A 21,330-nucleotide genomic window follows, 5' to 3' on the forward strand; every position below is an offset into this window, starting at 1 on the left:
TTGCCTTCTCCCTATTTTCTCAACACCTGTCATGGGAATAGATGCAAAGCGCTTTGCAAAGCGCAGAGCCCCACCTGGGTACAAGGGGTCACAGATGTGATTATTTGGGCAGCACCTAGTGATCCCCAGCTCAGCTGGCCAAGCCTCCCGCCTTTGTCTGCCCAGACTCCAGCCAATCTCTGCTGCCGCAGCCACCTTAGCATTACATATGCACAACTGGCCTCCTCGCCAAGTACCAGCTGCAGACGCGCACTCTTGCTCCTGAGAACCAGAGAGCAGAGCGACTAGCAGCTCCCCTTCGGAAGCCTCGGTTGGAGCAGACCCCTGCTGCTGGCTTCTGGGGACTCAGCCGGCCCCTAGGGGTCCCTGGCAGCAGTCAGCCCCCATGAAACCCTCAAAGGCATCCCAGCGCTACAGAAGCATCCGGAGAAACACCAGCCAGCACTATTTCTACCAGGAGTCCCTGCTGCTCAGGTGAGTTAGTCCTGTCCCCCCGCCTGGGCAGAGGAGGCAGGTGTATTGAGGAAGGGAGCCCGAATCACCTGAGCCTTGCCTGTATCTGACCTGAGGACGAAGTTCTCATCCCGCTCCCCTCTCTTTCAGAATGAACTCAGCAACCCCTTTATCCGGGCTTTTGGGTTGGCCACCTTGACGATGTGCACAGGGGGAGATGGCTCTACATGCTCATTGACTGGGAGAGCCAGATCCAATGTACCCCAACCTGCCTGAATCCACAGGCACACGTTCTGTTTTCTCTCTGTTGACTCCATCGGTGATGTCAAGAGAGAGCAGATAATACATCTGTCATAATAAATAAGGTGTCTGTTGGAAAAGGCTTCAGGCTAGGAAGAAGTGAGGGGGTTCTGTTCCAATCTGTTAAATATTTATAAAGGTATATTAAAGCCTCCATTAATTTGGAGAAATTGGAGACAATTCTCCTATGAGTAAGTAAAAACCATCTCTGAACTAGAGCAAAGCAGAGGAATTATTTTCTCTTACTTTTAAGTGTATCATTGATCAAGTAGCAGAATACTCTTACCTCCTCCTGAAAAGTTGTGTTAGGATTAACATATTAATTGCTACTGGGAATAAATGTTGCTCCATGTGGGAAAATGGTTCTCCTACACAATAACTCTTCCCCTGTAATATTGCCCACGTAAATCTGCTCGGCTACATTCTTGGTTTCTAGAAGTTTCTAGAACTTTCTGCCTGCACTATCTCAGCTTCAAAGAATGGAAGTGGACACGCAGGGAGGGGTCTCTGGATGACAGCGTTTGGTTTTCCTTTATTTTGCCTCCAGAGCTAGAGAAATAGGGGGAACCCTGTCTCTAAGATGAACTGATTATTTCAGTCAGCCTGAGATAGAAATTCCTTGGCCACCAAAGATGCTGCCATTCAGGAATTGTCCGTAAGCTCCCTCTCGTCTCCTTCTATGACGTCTTCTGATAAAAGCTGTCATCCAGAGAAACCATTGTCTTTCACCGGCCCACTGAAACGACAGACTCCAATGAATGCACTTCAGTGGCTCCCGAGATGGCCAAATTCTCTCTCTGCCTCCTCGGGTCCCTCTCCCTCTACACATACGAACTTCATACAGATGACCCTGGGGCAGCGAGATGCTGAACGTGCCCGGGGCAAGATCTTTGCTGGAAGCAATTCTACTAATCAGATTTCCTCCTTGATGCCCTGATCCATTCAGCAACTTGGATGACAGCTTTAATGCTGATGAGCCAGGGGACAGCAATGATCCTGAACAAATCTTCCAGAATATACAGTTCCAGAAGGATCTCATGGCAAACATTCGCTGCAGACCGTGGACCATGGGGCAAAAGCTGGGAGCACTGAGGTAAGGGCTTTCCACAATCGTTACTGATTATTGCAAATATGCTTTCCATGAAACCACCCTGTCCTGCCCAAGAAAATGAGCACAAAGACCCATGAGAGAGTGGTGGGCAGGCACTCTTGATCTGACTCGGAGAAGTCACAAGCACCCCAAGGTGGCAATTTCTCTGTGAGTGTGAGAGTGTATGTGTGTCTGGGTTGGGGGTGTGCATTGGTGAGGGGTTGGTGGTTTTCTACCTCCCTTTCAAACACTAGATTTTAGCATTGTGTCTAGAGATAACCAAATAACCAAACTCACTGCAGACAAGTCTATAAGCTGGAATGAAAACAGATGGTAATTCCCCCTGCTTGCCGCTATTCCCTCTAGGGCGGGGGGTGGGGGCGGTAGTGGGGGTACGACAAGATTCTATGGGAAACCAGATTACGATACTTAGGGTCACTGGAGAATCCATTTGGATAATAGTGAACAGCTAAAGAGTTGAAGAGAGGTTGCCCGAATTTGAATACTATCTCCCAATCATTAGTTACAGTGATGTTGGGCAGCTTTCTTAATTTCCACCACTTTCTTTCTCTTTAAAGTAGAGATGATGATTAAAAATAGCAACTTCCCGCCTGGGTGGCTCAATGGTTGAGCATCTGCCTTTGGCTCAGGTCATGATCCCGGGGTCCTGGGATAGAGTCCCACATCGGGCTCCCCACAGGGACTGGGCTTCTCCCTCTGCCTGTGTCTCTGCCTCTCTCTGTGTGTCTCTCATGAATAAACAAATAAAATCTTAAAAAAAAAAAAAGAATAGCACCTGCCTCTTGCAACACTGCTTCCAAAAATGTGCCCCACGAAGCAAGCAGGGTGTTTGCTAAAGATTCAGAATCCCTGGTTGCCCTCAGACCTGCCAAATCAGAAAGTATGGGAGTGGGGCCCAGTATTTTAAACACACATTCAGGTGGATTCTTTTGCATACTGAAGTTTGAGATCCGTGATAGTTCTAGGGTTAAATGGGATGAGCCGTGTGAGCGCCTCACACAGTCTCTGGTACGTGGTTGTCACACCTTGACAGTGAGTCCTGATTGATGATGCTGATGCTGGGGGTCACAGGACAGGGACTTAATTGAACGGTCTTAATGAGCCACTCTGACCTGTCAAGTGGACCTTCCTGGAGAAACAGGCAGCAGCAGCCCTAATCATCAGGTACCCTGTGTAGACAGGATTAGAACCTCGGTCATGCCCCTTTCCAGACACCAAGCACACAGCCCTCCCTCCTCATGTCTACCATTAGGCTTCCACTTCTCTCCTGTCAAATCACGGCTTCATTGGCTTTCCATGAAGGCATACTCCTCCGGTCTGGCCCAAGACGCAGCTGGTCCTCAGGTGGCTCGGCAGATGGCTAAGGACACCTGTCCCTTCCAGGCTCAGCAGTTTCTGGTTAATCCTCCATGTCTGCTATCAGCTCCTACCACGTCTGTTTCTTTGAGTGAGGATAGCAACTTAAGTTTGTTTAAGTTTAACTCAAAGTTTGTTTCTTTGAGTGAGGATAGCAACTTAAGACAGAAGACTGATGCCCAGAGATGTAAAGTGGCTTACCCCAGGACACACAGCCTCTGAGGGCCGGACCTGTGCTTTAAACCCAGGCCCTCTGACCCTGACTTCAAAATTCTATTGAAACAGAGAAGAACTCTGCCAAAGGAATAGTTGGAGTAATCTATGCTTAAAAAAAAAAAAAAAAAAGTGATGTGCTAGATTTTTAAAAAATCATGCGGAAATGTTGCTGATTGATGATAAATGATTAATAGGAGTAATTAGTAATTACTAACTAGTAATTAGTGATCACTAATTATTAGTAAGAAGCTAAGCCTTTGTAACCTACAGGCAGAGCACAGCAAATACAACTTTTCTGTCAAAAGGGCAAAACCAGGCCATCTGTGCTGATACCTGGCCAGGGGCTCAGCCCAGACACTGACAGGGTCACACCGGTGCTGCCCAGGGCTGGCAGTCAGGCTCTCAGAGGCGGTTTGTCCTCTGAGTACTTCCATTCATCATCCCCTGTTCCCCACGTCTCCTCCCTCGTCACCTTGAGAAGCTACTGGAGCAATGCATCACTAATTGGACCTGCTGGGGCGTCTGGAGAGCAGAGACCACTGAAGCCTAACCGTGTGGGAAGCCAGGAGCCCCAGCTGAGTCTGGAGCAGTAGGCACCTGTCTGGGAGCACAGGGCACAGGCTCATTGCCCTGGCAGGGAAGCAAGTGGTCAGTGCCCTATGAGGAGGCCTACGTTAGGTCCTCCGTGGTACCTCAGGTCCTAGCTCACCCTCTCTCATACTCTTGCCACAGTAACTCTTCCCAGTTACTGCACCTCTGGGCTCCTTCGCCCTATTAGCTAGGGACTCTTCCAGCAAAACTGTCTTACGCATCTCTGTATCCCACTACACTTAACCCAAGTGAGTGTGCAGAAAATGTTTGCAGAAAGAAAATTATGAATAATTAAATGAAATAAATGATTTCACTTGTATAAGCCTCTTGTCTTTTAGATGCCATGCAGGGTAAGGCATCAAGCCTCACCCCTGCCTGCATTTGTGGTTCTGACCGGAATGAAGCCAGGCCATCTGCGGGGCCGGGAAGCTGGGGTGATGGCCACAAGGGCACAGAGCTGCAAAACCCAGCAAGTGCTCCGATTAGCTCACGTTTCACTTGTTGGAAAGGGGAGTCAGCTAGTTCCTGCATCTCAGGGAAAGACTCAGAACCCGCTGGTGTTGCTAAAAGGCTGCTGGGGTGTCCGCACAAAACCTCCCTAGCAGCTCCCAGGGCACACTCGAGATTGCAGGATTCTGAAGAACCAAGCCCTTCAGCACTGGTCAGAATCAAGGGGTGGGGGGCTGGCCATGGATAACGAGGGTCTCATCAGTGCAGTGTCAGATGAGGTCACCTTGAAGGTGACATTCACCTCTGAGGGTCCTTGACTGCTGTCTGTCCCCCTGGTGCTAACAGTAATTGTCTAATCCTGCTATTCACAGGACTGTGGATGTAACCATCTACCCCAGTGAGTTCAATGCATTCCAAGGATTAATCATTTAGGTGGAGACATCAGGTCAGCTCACCAAAGTCAGCAGTTCGTTTGGGCTGCATCAGGTTCTCCTCTGTGGCTGTGGAGACACCACGTAAACCAGACACCATCCTTTTCTAGAGGCAGGTTCTCTGAGGCTGTGTCTGACTTTCACTTCCAGAGATGAGGGTCTCTGAGGTCAAGGGGAGGGGTGAGACCCCCTCGCGCCCGCTGCCAGGATTCCCCCCGCCGCCCGCCCTCAGGATTGATTCCCAGACAACAACCAGGGAAGGACTTTAAGAAATTCATTGCTACTCATTTTGTCATTGATTTATCATTCTCTAAGAATTTATCCATTAAAATTTTTTTTTCAGAAAGTATTTTTTAAAAGAGATTTCTGGTTGCCTGAGGTCAGGAGATGAACGATTTGCATATTTGCATAGCCCCACCATGCCACAGCATCTTGTCCCTCACATTTTGACCACCAGCTCCTGTTGCAGTTCCACATGTTTTGCCAAGGTGATGGGTGTGACAAAATCGTGCTGACGATGGTGTTTTTCTTCTCTTAGGCGAGCGAAGGAGATCGTGCTGAAGTTTGAAGGGAGGCTGACCCGGACCCGTGGCTACCAAGCAGCAGGTGCAGAGGTGAGAGCATGTGGGCACAGGTGCTCCCACCCCTTCTGCTGGTCTTGGGGCCGAGAAATTGCACTCCATGGCATCTGTCATTATACATCAATTATTACAGCTCTGAGCTGGCAGGGACAAAAGTCCCAGAACCTGAATTTTAGTCCTGGATGCTGTCACTTACCAACTCGACATGACTCTGGGGGAGCCCAACTCATCCGAAAAAGGATATCTTCCCTTGAGAAAATGATCTAGCATCTTTCTTGACTTAATCCCACCCATATGTGTAGCTTTTATTCACTGTATGTCTTGTGATAAAGTTACAGATACATTCCAATGCTCCTTTTATAATTCAGTGCTAAGGTTTTTGTTTATTATTTTTCCCATTCAGTTCCTTAAAGCTAAACTTTAGTATATATTGAAATTATCTATTTAGAGAGACATCACAATAATTTTCATAAATGTTTAGAAGACAAAAAGTCAACCCCCATAATAGTATCTTTTTAAAAATCTCACATTCCAGTCACTGAATATATAATTTTCACTGACAGCAATGATAGTATACAAACATTTTTGTCTTGCTTCTTTTTTTCACTTAACCTCACACGTAACAGAAGGATTTTTCCATGTTGCTATGCATTTTTTACACATAGTGTTTCCCCTGACAGATGACTGTAAGCTAACTTAATTAGTTGTTAGTCTCCTGGTGAATATTTAAATTGCCTATAATTTTTCATTATTGTTAATAACCCTGCAAAGTGTATCTTTGCACATATTCCTTTTCCTATCTTTTTAAAATTTAATTTTAAGGCTTTATTTATTTATTTGAGAGAGAGAGAGAGAGAGCGCACACAAGAAGGAGGAGTGGGAAAGGGAGAAGTCAGCTCCCCACTGAGCAGGGAGCCAGACATGGGGCTTGCACCCAGGACCCTGAGATTATGACCTGAGCTGAGGCCAGACGTTTCACTGACTAAGCACCCATGCGCCCCCTCTTCCTATCTTTTAAAATTCCTCTTCCAGGATAAATGCCAGAACTATAATCACCATAGAAAAAATATAATCCTTTTTTTTGGTTCTTAATAAATATTAATAAATTATTTCTCAAAACCCTTGATAGTTTATCTTGCCATACATGATGCTTACTGTTTTCATAATATTCTTGCCAATATTGGATATTGTATTTTTTTAGTTTTTATTTATTTATTTATTTTTTTTTTTAGGGAAGTTTTTTTTTTTTTTAATTTTTATTTATTTATGATAGTCACACAGAGAGAGGCGGAGACATAGGCAGAGAGAGAAGCAGTCTCCATGCACCAGGAACCCGATATGGGATTCGATCCCGGGTCTCCAGGATCGCGTCCTGGGCCAAAGGCAGGCGCTAAACCGCTGCGCCACCCAGGGATCCCTTTTTTAGTTTTTAAAGTTTGTTGTACTTTAACAGACAAAAGCTGACAGATGCACTCCTTTTAGATTCTCTGAAACAAAAAAAAGGTATTCTTAATGAAGTTTAAAGCCGGCCTCTATTCACATAAATATTTAATGATATGTTTATATATACCAGGGTATCAACACATATATATAGTTTAATATATATATATAAACACACATATATAGCTTAATATAATATTACTTAAGCTTTTCTATTTGAATATATGTGTTTCTGAGGCACCTGAGTGGCTCAGTGGTTGAGCATCTGCCTTCAGCTCAGGTCGTGATCCCGGGGTCCTGGGATCGAGTCCTGCAACGGGCTCCCTGCATGGAGCCTGCTTCTCCCCCTGCCTGTGTCTCTGCCTCTCTCTCTCTGTGTCTCTCATGAATAAATAAATAAAATATTTTTAAAATAAATAAATAAATAAGGCTGGCCATAAATTTTACATAATCATAAAATCTCAAAGGGTCCCTAGGGTCTACCTTGGCTGTCCTCTTACTCTCCACAGACTGCCTGAAGACTAATCTATTCCCACAACCAAGATTACCCAGGACTTCTTATGCCTGTCACACTGTGATAGACTTTATGGAATCCATACAGAAAACAAAATTATCTTTTTAATCATAAGCATATGTGCTGCTGGGCTCCTTCCTTATCTTCCCTAAATAGAAAGTCTGAAATGCTATGGGAAAACACTTGCAAATACTAGGAGGCCCTTCCCTTGAGTTCAGACAACCTGTGACATATAAGAGTGAGAAGTACTGCACCTTTTAGTAACGGTAAGATCAATATGGATTAAAAGTGTAATCTGATAATGGACTGAATTATTAAAAACAGGGTATTTAGAATGAGAAAGGGGATCTGAATTTTCAGCCTCACCTAGAGCTTGCCCTGAGGTTTTCAGCCGGCACCAGGCAGGCGCAACATTTGTAGGAGCACAGGCCCTACAGAAAGTGGTTCAAACCAGTCCAGTTTGACCCATGGGCTGTGCTTTGTTTCAGGCCCTCAGGTAATGAAATAGCCCAGACTGGGCTTTTTCTGCCTTCTGGGCACGCAGTAAAATGCCAAAGAAAATTCTTCTCCCAAAACGTCTTCTTCACACTTTGGTTCTTCCCCTCCCCATATTCAGAACTGCATTCCTCTGTTTTTTTAATATTAATAATATTTTGATGCCAGAAATTTTTATTTGAACCACTGGGGACCAGCATCTGCTCTAGCTGCTGCGTAGAGAAAATAGAAGGTATCTAGCCAGCCGGCGTACTGCCTGCAGCCCCTCTGTGTGTAGTCCCGGGTTTGTAAGCCCAAGATGGTAACTGTTTTCCAAATAGTAAATTTTATGTAACACAGCTACCCATTCTTCGTGACTCCCAGCACCAAGATCCTGGTCCCCATTCACAGGACTGCCACTTGGTCCTGTCCGGGGAATCACTGCTTCAGAACACAAGGCATCCTGGGGAGCCCTCCCCTGTTTCCAGCCAGCATCCTCCATTCACGTGGGTCTCCACTCGATTCCAGCTCCTTATAGACAGTCTTCCTTCAGCACCAGCACATGTCTGTATTTCTGAAGGAAGCGAGGTGTGAGTGTGAGATGAGGACCCAAGACGTCACTCCAGAGGGAATCAGGACACCCAGGTCCCTCTGCTATTGTTTCCCTACTCTGGCTTTGGTTTTTACATTTGATTCTCAAGATTCCTTCTGGTTCTAATATTCTATGACCTTTGTGTCTCTCATGATACTAGCAAAGGAGGTCACCCTTCTGGAGAGCCTTTGTGGCATGGTTGTCGCCTGCCTATGATGGTATATAGACTGATTGGCCTCCTGGCAGGTCCTCTTGCTTCTACAAACATCCCCCAGTAATCTACTGTGTTCCCCACAGGAGCCAGGGCAATCCTTGAAACAGTAAACTACTGATGCCAACCCTTACTAAGATAATGATGGATGATTGATTGATTGATTGATTGATAGATACCGAGACACATAGATACACAGATAGATACATAGATAGGCTTTTATTATACTTAGAATTAAATCTCTCTCCTTCCCATGACCCACCAATTAGATCTCACCCCACTTCCCCTTCTTCCATACTCTGCTGTAAAATGCCCAGCACGTGCTAACTCACAGATGTAATGAGCTGCCCTGGCCTCCTAGATAGCTCCTCTAATGATTTATTATTTTTTGAAATATCAGTTCCTTTTCATTCAAGTTTCAGCTCATGTATGACCTTCCCAGATCAATCTTTCCTGATCCTCTTGTTTAAAAAAGCTTTCTCATCCAGCCCTAATGGACCACGTCCCCCTGTGGCATTGATGCATCTGTTGCTGCCTTCTCTCTACCTAAACTCAAGCTCTGCGCCAGCTAACATCTTATACGTCTTGTCCATTTGCACCCACAATACTAGAAAGACACATGGGTGCTCAGTACATGCTCAGAATGAATGCATCTGTCATAAACTAGAATACGTGCTGTTAGAACACCTTTATTCCAGGCGAACTTACAGGCCATTCCAAAGAGGAAAGAATGAGCTTATTCTTATTTTTGGTACCAAATAACTCAGGCCCATAATTAAGATCTAATTCTTCCAAGTTTGGTTTTTGGTTTTGCTGTTTTGTTTTTGCTTTGCTCTTAAAATTTCAAATCATTTCAGAGTTTCAGGGCTTTCCATGAAGATTTGGTGCAAATTATCAGAGAAGCGTGGTGTTTATTTCCCCGCTTTACTGAATCTGGGTTATCAACAAATCACATCTTTCAATCCCATTTACCTCGAGGAAGCTCCCTTAGGAAGCTAGTGTAGACTCGTGTTAGCAGAATGAGTGCTGGGGTTTCAGTGCCCTTAAAGCTGAGTCAGGGGCCCCTGACTCCTCACATGAGCACCAGAGACAGGGAAGGAGGTTTTTCATCTCTTACCTACAAAAGTCGTTCTGCTTTACAGTGTTCTGTGCATTGAAATTCAACCAAAATTTAAATTGAACGAGTAACCCCAAATACTACTGATGGAATTCTGCTTCTCGTACAGACAAGGAAATGGAATGTCAAAGAAAGAAAATCCCTTTCCAAAGAGTGTGTAGTAGGCTCACGACTGAGCTGGTGCTAGAACTCAGGGCTGGGGCCCTCCTCCCAGTGCCTCTTACACTTAAGGACTTCACAGCTGGCCAGAGACTCAGCCGGTTTCCAACACCAAACCCGCTCCCAAGGGTGTTTGAGCACCGTGGCCCTGCACCCTGCACCCTGCAGGCTGTAGGGGATGAAAGAGCACAAGCTTTGGTGTTCTCCATGCTAAAGGACATACGCCACGGGAGAAATCTAATGGCAACACGAAGCAGGATATAATCGACATTACAAGAATATCCATCGCTGGGAGCTTTACAGAGAGAAGGATCTATTCCTCTCTTCGGAGAAGCTGCGTGAACTCATCATGGGCGTGGTTAGGTTCGAGCTGGGTCTGGAATCATGAACAGAAGACAGACAATTGCAACGTCTGATAAAATTCAAACAGATTTTCATTTACAAGCAGCCGTTCTGGCCTCAGCAGACACATCCCGGAGGACATTATCATGCGTGTCTGCATCAGGACCATGTGCTGTCTCAGAGTTCAGAATGTTGTAATTACATTTGCAAGCCTTCTTTCTGCAATGATATCATTTGCTTCCAACACAAACCAAGATTGTTTGTATGTTAAAATGAACAGCCTGCCAATACTGTGGAGAGCAGAGCCAGCGTCAGGGCACATCGTGCTTTAGTCTCCTTGGAGGAAAAAGAAACAAAAAGAAGATTTTTGAACTCTTGGCAATTGCATTTTAAACACACAAGACAAATTTCCAGATCTCACCGCTGGCAGCTTTGGCCAGGAGAGAGAGTGGGAGACAAGCACAAGGAGGACACCGGGCAGGACGGGAGGCACACAACAGGCAGGGCTTGGGTTCAGGGTGTCCTATTGGCCCCTGGTCCTCAGTCCAGGGAGCTGTGGTCACCTGGGCCCCACTCCCAGGCTGGGGTCAACTGGGTGCATTTGGACATAATTCCTCAAGTGATTAAGTGTTTTTGGTTCCCCAAAGCAGGAATGGGGAGAGTAAGGTAGGTGTGACCCCAAGGGCATGGGCTCCTCAGGACAGACACCACAGCTCAGAGCCTGAGGCAGGTGCCCTCCCCCAAGCAGGGGTACAGAGAAGACAAGGGGGGCTGCTTTGGTCCTGGTTGTGCCTAAAGTCTTGAAAAATCATAGCTATAGGTATTAGACACTGTGTCTGGGGGCCTGTGCTCCCCTCAGGACCGTAGCATCACAAAGTCATTGCCATCTTGACAACTGTAAAGTTCTCAAACTCTGCTCCCTCCTTTTCAGCTCTGGCGGAAGTTTGCTCGTCTGGCCTGTAACTTCATGGTCATCTTCATTCCCTGGGAGATGAGGATCAAGAAAATCGAGAGTAAGTATGGGCACTCGGAGGAGTGGGGCAGGGACAAGGTACAAGTGGCCAGCCCACCTCCAGGCCTGAGGAGGGAGGAGCTGTGGGTCCCCTGGTAGTCACACTGTGTGCATGGTGCAGGCTGGGGCTGGACTTGGGATGGTGCGGATAGAAGACATCTGTGGTCCCCCTGTCGCTGCGGCTCTGCCACTCTGGCACTTCATTCGGGAGTCAGACCCAGCACTGACCCCAAAGGATCAGGTTTAAAAACCGCAGAAGAGTAAGAGAGTCATGGGAGCAGTTGCCAAACAAAACCTCGGAAACTTGCATTTTCTTAGAGCTGATTATAACCATTCAGAAAGCATATTCTAAAAAATAAATAAGTCACGTTCACAACAGGTTCACAAACGTGCAGACTCATTGTACACACATAACACGCAGCACACAACGCCAAGAATAAACTTAACAGTGAATCTGTAGTGAAGAAAACTATAAAATCAGGCCACAGGAAGTTTAAAAGGTCTTCTGAAGAGACATAGGATGATTTAATATTTGAAGATGTGCATTTTCTTAAATCAGCTTACAAGTTTAATGTAATTTTAGTAGAAATCTCAATGTAATGTGGTTTGTTGTTTCTTTTTTTGTACTCGACAAAATGATCATAAAACTTGTATGAAAGAAACACAACCAAAAGATTCATCAAAAAGAATTTTTCTTTAAGAAAAATGCAATTGAGCTTCCATAACCAAAACATTAAAATACATTTATAAACACTACAGCAGTTGAAATTGTAGCATAGCACCATAGATGATACTAGAACTGTTGATTCAACTGTTTTAAAGAGGATGCTTAGATCCTTCGCTTTAAGGTTCCATGAGCCATTAAATAGGAGATAGGAAGCCATGAAAGAATTAAAGGAAATACAGAGCATGTGATCTCAGTGAATGCAAACCTGTCTGTGAAAGTAAAGAAGGAAATCATCAAGGAAAACAGCGCTGTATTTAATTACCTATAAAAGAAATTATACTTACATAAAACAAAGCTAAAAGCAGACAAATGGAGAAAAAACAATTTTCAGCATTTAAATGGAATTTAGAGTTTTCCTACACAGTGGGTGGGAATGTAAATTGGAAAGGCGTTTCTAAGGGAAAGTTAAAATTTGTAACCAAAGCCTTCATAATGTTTGTGCTCTTTGATAAAACTCTTCCATTCCCTAACAACCAGAGAAACAAGAGCCACAACAAAATTGATGCACGATTACCAAGTTGGTACCCCACCCGGATTGCTTGGCTGGTCCAGCTTTTTTCTCGGCTGCCCTGGGTGTTGATGCTGTGACTCACAGCTGCCCGTTCCCTGGAGCATCGCCCTAAGCCTGTGCTGTTCCAGCCACTGGGCACAGGTCACCTGCCCCACGCCCCAAGGGAGGGCCCAGAGGGAAGCAGTCCCTGAGGAAGGAGGAGTCAAGTCCTGCTCCTTGTGCAAAGTGGGTCAACTGTGTTGTGCAATTTGTCTTCCAGGGTCCCCCTGGGATGGGATGGAGTAAAGCTGGGCTCCAGGGAAACCACCTCCTTGCTTAGTTCTTCCCTTGCCCCCCTTCAGCTTGATGCCCACACACCCTTTCTGCAGAGAGTGCTTCCTCAGTATGTCATAATAGCTGGACCCCTTCCTCAGGCTCTGCTTCCAGAAAACCTGCCCTTGGAGGGAAATTATTTATTGCAGGCTTACTTACCTTAAGGAATCACCTACCTGGTGAAAAGTCAGAAATTTAAGTGTTAAATGGTGGAGATAGATTAAACAGATGATGGAAAATTCAGTTGATGAAACAATAATATTTCTTTTATAGGAGAATAGTTTTTACATGAAAAAATGCTTATAATATATGAATAATTCAAGATTCATGTTGTAGAGAAATGCCAATTTTGTACAAAAAAACTATACACATAGAATAATAATGGGGGACACACTGAAAGTTTACTAGAAACTAACTCATTCTAGTAGTTTAATTTAATGATCTCAAAATAGGTAATGTTTTTGTTTTCTTGGTGATGGCTTTGTGTTTTCCTATTTACTATGCCAAACACAAACTATATTTGAAATAAAAACTCAAGAGATTTTTTTTTTAAGTATGGCACAAATCATTCACTTCCTCATCTAATTTCTATGCTCCCTTAGTTTCTTAGTAGAAGCTCAGTTTTGAATATACTTTTTGCTTTAGGATAATATAGATATATAGAAAAGTTTAGATATATAGAAAAGTTGTAAAGTTCTTGTAATTCACTTAGTTTCCCCTAATGTTAACACCTAGCAAATTGCTATATACCCTGAAATTAATACAAATCCTTGGAATTCTCAAAACTATACAAAATAAAAATATACATCTATGAAATTCTTAGAAGATGCTAGTTCTTCTGAACATATGTGAAATGTTGCAAATTTGACAAGTATTTTAGATGAATATGTCATAAGGGAAATTATTAAGTTAGGGTTTTTTTTTCTGTGCTTATAACTGGAAATACTAATGAACATCTTGACCCACACAAATGACTATTTTGGGGGGACACCCCAACTGATATAATCATGGCCTTCTTCGTCTTTGTCCTGATACACAAAACATTGCAGTGTTGCTGTACAGAGAACTTTGCACAGTAAGGGGTTTATAGTGTTCATCCTATTTATACTGTGTTTTACCATTCTTATTTTCTGGCCTTTTTTTTTTTTAGGTCACTTTGGATCTGGGGTTGCTTCCTACTTCATATTCTTGAGATGGTTATTTGGAATTAATATTGTGCTCACGATTATGACAGGTGCTTTTATTGTCATTCCAGAGGTAAGAACTAGTTTAGGGAAAATCAGAAGTGCCATGCCTTAGAAACAAGAGATGTGAGAGTCTCATAAGCAACTGCCTGCATTATCCTCATGGGAAGGATAATCAAGAGGATGAAGTGAACCTTTTCTTTGCAGGGCCGGGTAGTAAATAGTTGAGGCTTTGGGGACCCACAATCCCTGTCATAGCCCTCTCACCCCCCATGCAGTGTGAAAGCAGCCACAGACGGTACACAAACTAATGACGGTGGCTATGTTCCAATCAAATTTTATTTACGAATACTAAAGTTTGACTTTTATATCATTCTTAAGTGTTGCAATATATTATTCTTCTTTTGATTTTTTCCCCAGCCATTTAAAAGTGCAGAAACGATTCTTAAAAACAAAACAAACAAAAAAAAAAACAAAAAACAATTCTTAGCTCTTGAGTCATACAAAAAGAGGTAACAGGCTGGATTTGGCCCATGAGCCAGTTCACCAGTGCTGTGATAAAATAAAACCCGCTTCTCAACTAAACTTCATCCTCACAAAGTAAATGGGACTGTTTCCCATGCAGAAACCCAGTGACCTCAAAAATCCACTTGTAGAAGCCCAGCAAGAGAGCACCCAGGCAGGCTGATTGAAAAAAGAACATCAGCCCACCCCGGATTACTTTTCCATCAGTGAGAATCAAGCAGAAACGCAGCCCCTAGAGATCTTGTAACTGCAGCACCGTCACAGGCCATAGGGAGGGATCTGGGGATCGGCCACCCACCCCTCTTCTTCTGGTCCCTCCCCACCCCCCAGAGGATCATGGGACATCCTGTTTTCTCTACCAGCTCATTGCAGGCCAGCCCTTTGGAAGCACAGCCAGCAAGACCATCCCCAAGGAGCACGTGGCTTCGGCTCAAGACCTGGACACAGTCTGGTCCCTGGGGGTGAGGCTGAGTCTTGGCCGCACTCCTATCTTGAAGGAGGGCTGACTGGGTGGCAGTTCTGGAACCTAGGTTGGAAATGACACTGAGTTCTCTCTTCACAGGGTTACCTGCAGTACTCAGTGCTCTTCTACGGCTATTATGGCAGGGAGCGAAGGATTGGGAGAGCTGGCTACCGGCTGCCCTTGGCCTATTTTCTGGTGGGGATGGCCGTGTTTGCTTACAGCTTCATCATCCTCTTGAAAAAGTATGGCTGCTCAATTTCTCTGCATGCCAAGAATGATGTGGATGATCTCAATCTGCTCCATAACTTGTAGAGTTCAGGCATAACTGTGCCCAATTTGCAGATGAGGAGACCAAGGCTAGAAGAGATAGGCGCATTTTAACCAACACTTACTCAACATTTACTGCTTTGTGCCAGGCTCTGTGTTGGGTCTGGAGAAACAAGAATCACATAGGTTTAGCAGCTAAGGGAACTTCAGACAATTTAGTCATTGCTCTCACAGAGATAGGGACAACATGGTCTATGTGGCCAGAGGTTGCAGAAAGCAAAACATCCTCCTCTGGCTGCATTTTGCCAGTGACCTCGCTACGAGTCCTGCAGGGGCCAGGCTCATCTACATCATGATGCAGTTTGCACCTCCAGTTCATCACCGAGCAGAGGCACAGGGGAAGGAAAACAAAGTGCTGGGGGTCAGAAGTCCTTCACCATCCCCACCATGAGACCTGTGGCCCCTCCTGGCCCTTCTCTGGGCCCCATCTGTAAAATGTGCAGGTGGGCTTGGTGGACGGCCAGGCTCCCTGGCAGCTTTCATGTTCTGTGCTTCTACATGGGAGCTAGCTAATTGGGGGGATGGATGTGTGGGCCCTGAGGCCACGGAGAACCTAGCCCCTCTCTGCTTGGTTCACCTGCTACTTCTGTGTGCCTTGTGTGCCCCGGTGTGTCCTGTCACCTGCCCTGTGGGGCATCATAGCCCAGGGCAGATACAAGTGCTGAGGGGGGTGAAAAAAGACCATGAGCATCATCATCACCACCAAACAATAAAAGCCTGAGAAGGTTCACTGTGACCTGGGGGCCTTCGGTTCACAAGAAACTTTCCCACTTAACTTCTGTGTGCTTCCAGACCCCGCCTGGAAGACAGGCCCTTTTCGAGATGTCACAGCTTATGGGAGAGATGGAGGAAAACTCAGGACAAAGAACTATGGAGGGAGAGAGTAGCTGGAGAAACAGTCTGAAGGATGCGGGACTCTCCGCTGGGGAGGGATGGTGACTGTTTGATGATATTCAGAAACATCTAAGGTTTATTGAGGGCTGAAGGGACCCGAAAGGCTACCCCCTCAAAGGCAGGGCCTCCAAGAAGGCTGGTTCAGCTCTGAAGAGAGTCGGATGTCACAGTCACACTGCACAGAGATGGGAGGGGCTGGCCCCCCAGGTGCACACACCTGCGGTGACCTCCTGGCCACCGCGGGGCAAGGCCACTTGTCAGATGGGCTTACCCCACACCCGGACAGTGCCGTTGCCACAAGAGCGGGGCCGAGGCCAGCAGGTGCCGTGCTGGCCTGACCTATATAGGGCCCTTCTTGGACCAGCAGCGGCCCTGGGGTGGACGGGACCCAGCCGGCCCCTGCCTCTCACGCGCAGCCCTCACCCCTCTCCTGCAGGATGGCTAAGAACTCCCGGACCAGCCTGGCCAGTGCCTCCAATGAGAACTACACCTTCTGCTGGCGGGTCTTCTGTGCCTGGGATTACCTCATTGGCAACCCGGAGGCTGCGGAGAGCAAAACGGCTGCCATCGTGAACAGCATCAGGGTGAGTGGGGGGCACAGGGGCCCGGGGTGGGGGGTCACACCTTCACCGGGGAGCCACCAGGCCTCCTCCCAGTGCTCCAGGGAAGGGGCTGTCCACAGGACAGCAGGGCATGCACCGCACCCCACGATCCCATGGAGCACACACAGGAAGGGACAATGAAAATGTCTTTATCTTAATTTTTCCATTTCGTCCCCCTAAAATGTCAATTGGTGTGTTTTTGATCATTTGTATGGTGGATCACGACCTTTGTGCAGGGCACTTGCGAGCCAAGTAATATGTGTTAGGGATGTAAGCTTTAGTGGTAACAAGATGATGTCATCAAACTCACTTGGGGACTTGGGTCTATTGACTGGTGCAAACAGCTAAATGCTGCCCCTTTGAGAAAATTAGATAATTTAACTTATGTAAACGATGTCATCATCTACCTCCTCTGCCCAAACCCTGATTTCTTTTTCATCTACTTATTATTGTACAAAGCATCGATGTCAATAAAATCTCACAGAGTAGCTAAAAAATACTGAATAAATAATTTCTTAGCATGAAATATTTCTAAAGATTTATGATTAATGGTGAGGCTGAGCTTTTAATTTGGATGTGTCTTTTCTTAAAAGGAGGCCATCCTGGAAGAACAGGAAAAGAAGAAAAGCAAAAACCTGTACGTATGGACCCTCCCCACTCTTCATTTATTGATAAGCTATTTTAATTTGGCACAAAACTTTCCAGACTGTCTATATCTTATTTCCACACATTGTCAGGCAAATCTTTCTCCTTAAAAATCTATCCTTCTAAGTAATATGATACATGGCAAGCCTGTAATGGTTTGATAGCCATATTTAGGAGTGGTTCCTCCCTCCTAAGTAAGATCGGGCGAGAGGGTAAGACTTCTGAAGTTGACCAACTTCTTTCACTTAGACAATAAAAGGTATTTTTAGCGTTGATTTCTAGTTTGCTAAATTAAGCAAAGATTATTTTGTTTAGCAAGAGATCCCCAAGGTCATAAGATGGGAGTAGTATCCAGTTCTTGTTGACAAGCCTTCCAAGGGGATGTCTCAGGTCTGAACTTCCCCAGGGTTTGAGGGCTGCCTTGGGGAGGTGAGGCCCTTCAGTGAGAGAACCAATGGCATGAAATCACTGTTCCCTGGAAGGGACAATGACCTGTCCTCATGGGACAGCCATGTCCACTCCCTGCTATCCTCACTGGTTCTTTCGCCTTTTGACTAGTTCCCACAATGCAGAAAGCCTGATGGGGGGGATGCAGGGGATGTGGGGAGGGGAGGAAGCAGGACACGGTGGCAGGAAAGACTGTCCATGGGAGACAAGCAAGGGGACTCCAGCCCTCCCTTTGTCATTAGCTTAGCTTCCACAACCCAGGAAGGTCCCTGGACTTACCAGGCCTCCACTTCTTCCCCATGAAATGAGGATGGAGCTCCATCGGTGCTTCTCCGAGGGCAGAGAGAACCCACCCAGTCAAGTCACCCCAGGGCACAAAACATGCAGCCCGCTTCAGCACCCACCCTGACTCACTGAATTAGAACCTCTGGAGGGGGGGCCAAGAATCCACATTGTTAGCAGGCCTTGGAAAGCAAAATGTGCAGGTGACTCCAGTGTTACCTCAAATTTAAAAACTGCAGCATTCCAGCTCAAAGATGGGTACTTCCATCCTGCATTATTATAAGCAAATATGTCAACAGCATGAATAACTTGCCTCTCACCTCTCTTCCTGAATCAGACAAATCCTGAATCCTCCTCATTCTGCTAAAACTTGAGGTAAATGGATGTGTACCAGGCATTCAGGGATATCCAGGGTATTATCACAGGACAGGGAAGGAAGAGAGTAGAGAAATGGGAAAATGAGCATTTGATTGGAGACTTCACCCCACACCCATCGTGTGCATTTTCTGGTGCAAACAGCACGAGGATCAACAGGTGCTGGTGGGGACAGCGGGACCATAATGCATGACTTGCCTGGCCCTACCAATGATGTCAGCATGGTCTGGGGACAAGAGAGAGTGGATGCCAAAAAGCATTTATGGGCCTCACTCTCGCTCAGATTTTCCATCTCCAGGGTTCAGATTCTTTATCTGAAGTTCTCCACAGAAAGATGAGGTGATGTCTATCATTTCATTTGGGAGTGAGATTCCTCCTTGAACAGACTCATGTAGAAAAGACTCATGTAGAAAAAGGGGTCATGACCAGCCCCAGGTCACCCAGGAGGCAGAACTGTGCTTTACAGACAGGATGGTACACTCTGTGTACACTTCAGAGCCTCCTGGCCACACCTCTTCTTCTAGTGCCCACTGCCAGGCAAGGCCATGCAGGGCTGTGCAAGTGCCACGGCCAGTGTTCAGGTGTAACGGCCCATGTGCAGGTGTCACAGCCAGGTGCATAGGCCCCTGGTGCCCCTCGTCGGTACCTGCTGCTTGTCACCCCAGGGCACCCACCAGACCCCTGTCAAGGCACAGGCATGGGAATCCAAGAGGCTGGGGGCATTGCTGAGGGTTCATGCTTGGGGAGCCACCCTTGACCAGTAGGGACAGGAGTGATGACAAAAGCTTTCTATTTCTCTCTGGGCGGGCCATTCTGAGGTGCAGCTCATCTGCCCCTCTGCAGGCCCTGCAGCAGCCCCAAGCTGTGGCCAAGTCCACCACAATCCCTTGTCCTGGCTGCCTCTCCTCCTGTCTTCCCCCCAGACCTTATGGCATCACGTCCCAAGTAAACTCTGTGCAAATGAGTCTGTGCCTGAGGCTCTGCTTGCAAGGAATTCCAGGCTAAGACCAAAGGCAGAAGCAGATGCCATAAAGTAAGCCAGTTGGAGTCAGTGAGTTTTCCCCAGCATTAGGAAGGTAGGAGCAAACCCTTGTTCCACCTCCTGGCATTCGGTTGTTCTTTATTTGTTTGTTCATCTAGGTCTAGGTATTCTAGGAGCTGAGAATACAACAGAAGAGCAAATCAAGACAGCTTATGTTCTAGGAGAGACAGCTAATCACCTACCTCTTAAATCTCTGTACAGCGTCACTTTCATGATGCTTGTTTCCAGTCCCACTGATGGGAGTTGGGTGGATTTATAAGTCACTGTGAATCCCTTAGGAAATGAGGAATTTGGACTCAGGGCGGGGTGGGTAGGGAAGAGCGCTGACTCTTCAGGACAGAGGAACACTTGACAGGAGAGGGGTCCTGTGGTTGTCTGGTGTCTGTACATCTGGGCACCCTGAGCACAGCCCGGAGGATGCGTCCTCATACCACCTCTCCCCACAGGGCAGTGACCATCTGCCTGAGGGTTGTTGCCAACATCCTGGTACTTCTCTCGCTCGCTGGGAGCATCTATCTCATCTACTTCGTGGTAGACCGGTCCCAGAAGCTGGAGCAGTCGAAGAAGGAGCTGACGCTCTGGGAAAAGAATGAGGTACCTGCCGTGTGATCTGCACGTGCCCTCCCAGAAGGAAGCAAGAGCAGCCTTCCCATGTAGTGTCCTACCTAGGTAGGCTAGCTAAAAATGTCTCCCTGGAAGAACTTAGTCTTCTTCTTCATTTTTTTTTTTTAAGATTTTATTTATTTATTTGAGAGAGAGAGAGAGAGAGAGCATACAAGCAGGGGGAAGGGCAAAAGGAGAAGCAGACTCTCCGTTGACCAGGGAGCCTGATGTGAGACTCAGTCCCAGGACCTTGAGATCATGACCTGAGCCAAAGGCAGGTGCTCAACCAACTGAGCCCCTCAGGCATCCCTAACTTAGTCCTCTTGTCCTAGAGAACCAACTGCAAGGGCTTTGAGCCAGAGTGGTGATGCCCTGAGACCTGATAGAATGGTTTCATTGGTCCCGATCAGGAAAGGTTCTGATTCAACATGTTCTTCAAGCGTTCACCCTACTGTTTCCCTTTGGGTCTTGCCGACTGTGCTCAGGTGTTCGTGGTGTTTCTTCACACTCACGTTTCCAGGAGTGGACGTCCCCCGCACACGGGCTTTAGTGACTGAATCATATTCTGCGGCACATGTCACGGTTGACCGTATGCCAATTCTTACACGCTGAGGTCATTTCTGTATTTCTAAATTACAAACAATGCTTCCCAAACCATGTTTGTTCACTAAAAGATCTTTTCCCTTCATTTATGTGAATATCCTCACAGCAGGAAATGGCTAAGGGAAAGTTATAAGCAGTCTTATAATTCTTTTTTTTTAAGATTTATTTTTTTTTATTTGACAGAGAGAGAGAGAGAGAGTACAAGCAGGGGGAGCAGCAGAGGGAGAGGGAGAAACAGACTCCCCACTGAGTAGGGAGCCCAATGCAGGACTCGATCCCAGGACCCTGAGATCATGACCCAAGCCTAGGACAGATGCTCACTGACTGAGCCAGCCAGGTGCCCCCCAGCCCATTCCCTTATAATTCTTAATATTTGCTATAAAACTGCTGCTGCCCTGGAAGTCACGTGCACTTTTCCTGCAACGATTTGAAAGGCAG

General features: G+C 46.3%; 1 protein-coding gene across 1 annotated transcript in view; it reads left to right on the plus strand.

The window, feature by feature from the left end:
• The first annotated feature begins 385 nt into the window (after positions 1 to 385).
• Positions 386 to 21,330, plus strand: part of TMC3 (transmembrane channel like 3) — a 39,995-nt gene continuing 19,050 nt past the window's right edge. Inside the window, exons 1-9 of the mRNA XM_038533689.1 lie at positions 386 to 474; positions 5,447 to 5,522; positions 11,270 to 11,351; positions 14,051 to 14,157; positions 14,972 to 15,070; positions 15,172 to 15,314; positions 16,730 to 16,877; positions 17,489 to 17,532; positions 20,133 to 20,280. Coding sequence (XP_038389617.1) covers positions 386 to 474; positions 5,447 to 5,522; positions 11,270 to 11,351; positions 14,051 to 14,157; positions 14,972 to 15,070; positions 15,172 to 15,314; positions 16,730 to 16,877; positions 17,489 to 17,532; positions 20,133 to 20,280 — 936 coding nt within the window. The remainder of the gene's footprint in view (positions 475 to 5,446; positions 5,523 to 11,269; positions 11,352 to 14,050; positions 14,158 to 14,971; positions 15,071 to 15,171; positions 15,315 to 16,729; positions 16,878 to 17,488; positions 17,533 to 20,132; positions 20,281 to 21,330) is intronic.

This window comes from Canis lupus, chromosome 3 (genome assembly GCF_011100685.1).
Source record: "Canis lupus familiaris isolate Mischka breed German Shepherd chromosome 3, alternate assembly UU_Cfam_GSD_1.0, whole genome shotgun sequence".
In the NCBI taxonomy this organism is placed as follows: Eukaryota; Metazoa; Chordata; class Mammalia; order Carnivora; family Canidae; genus Canis; species Canis lupus.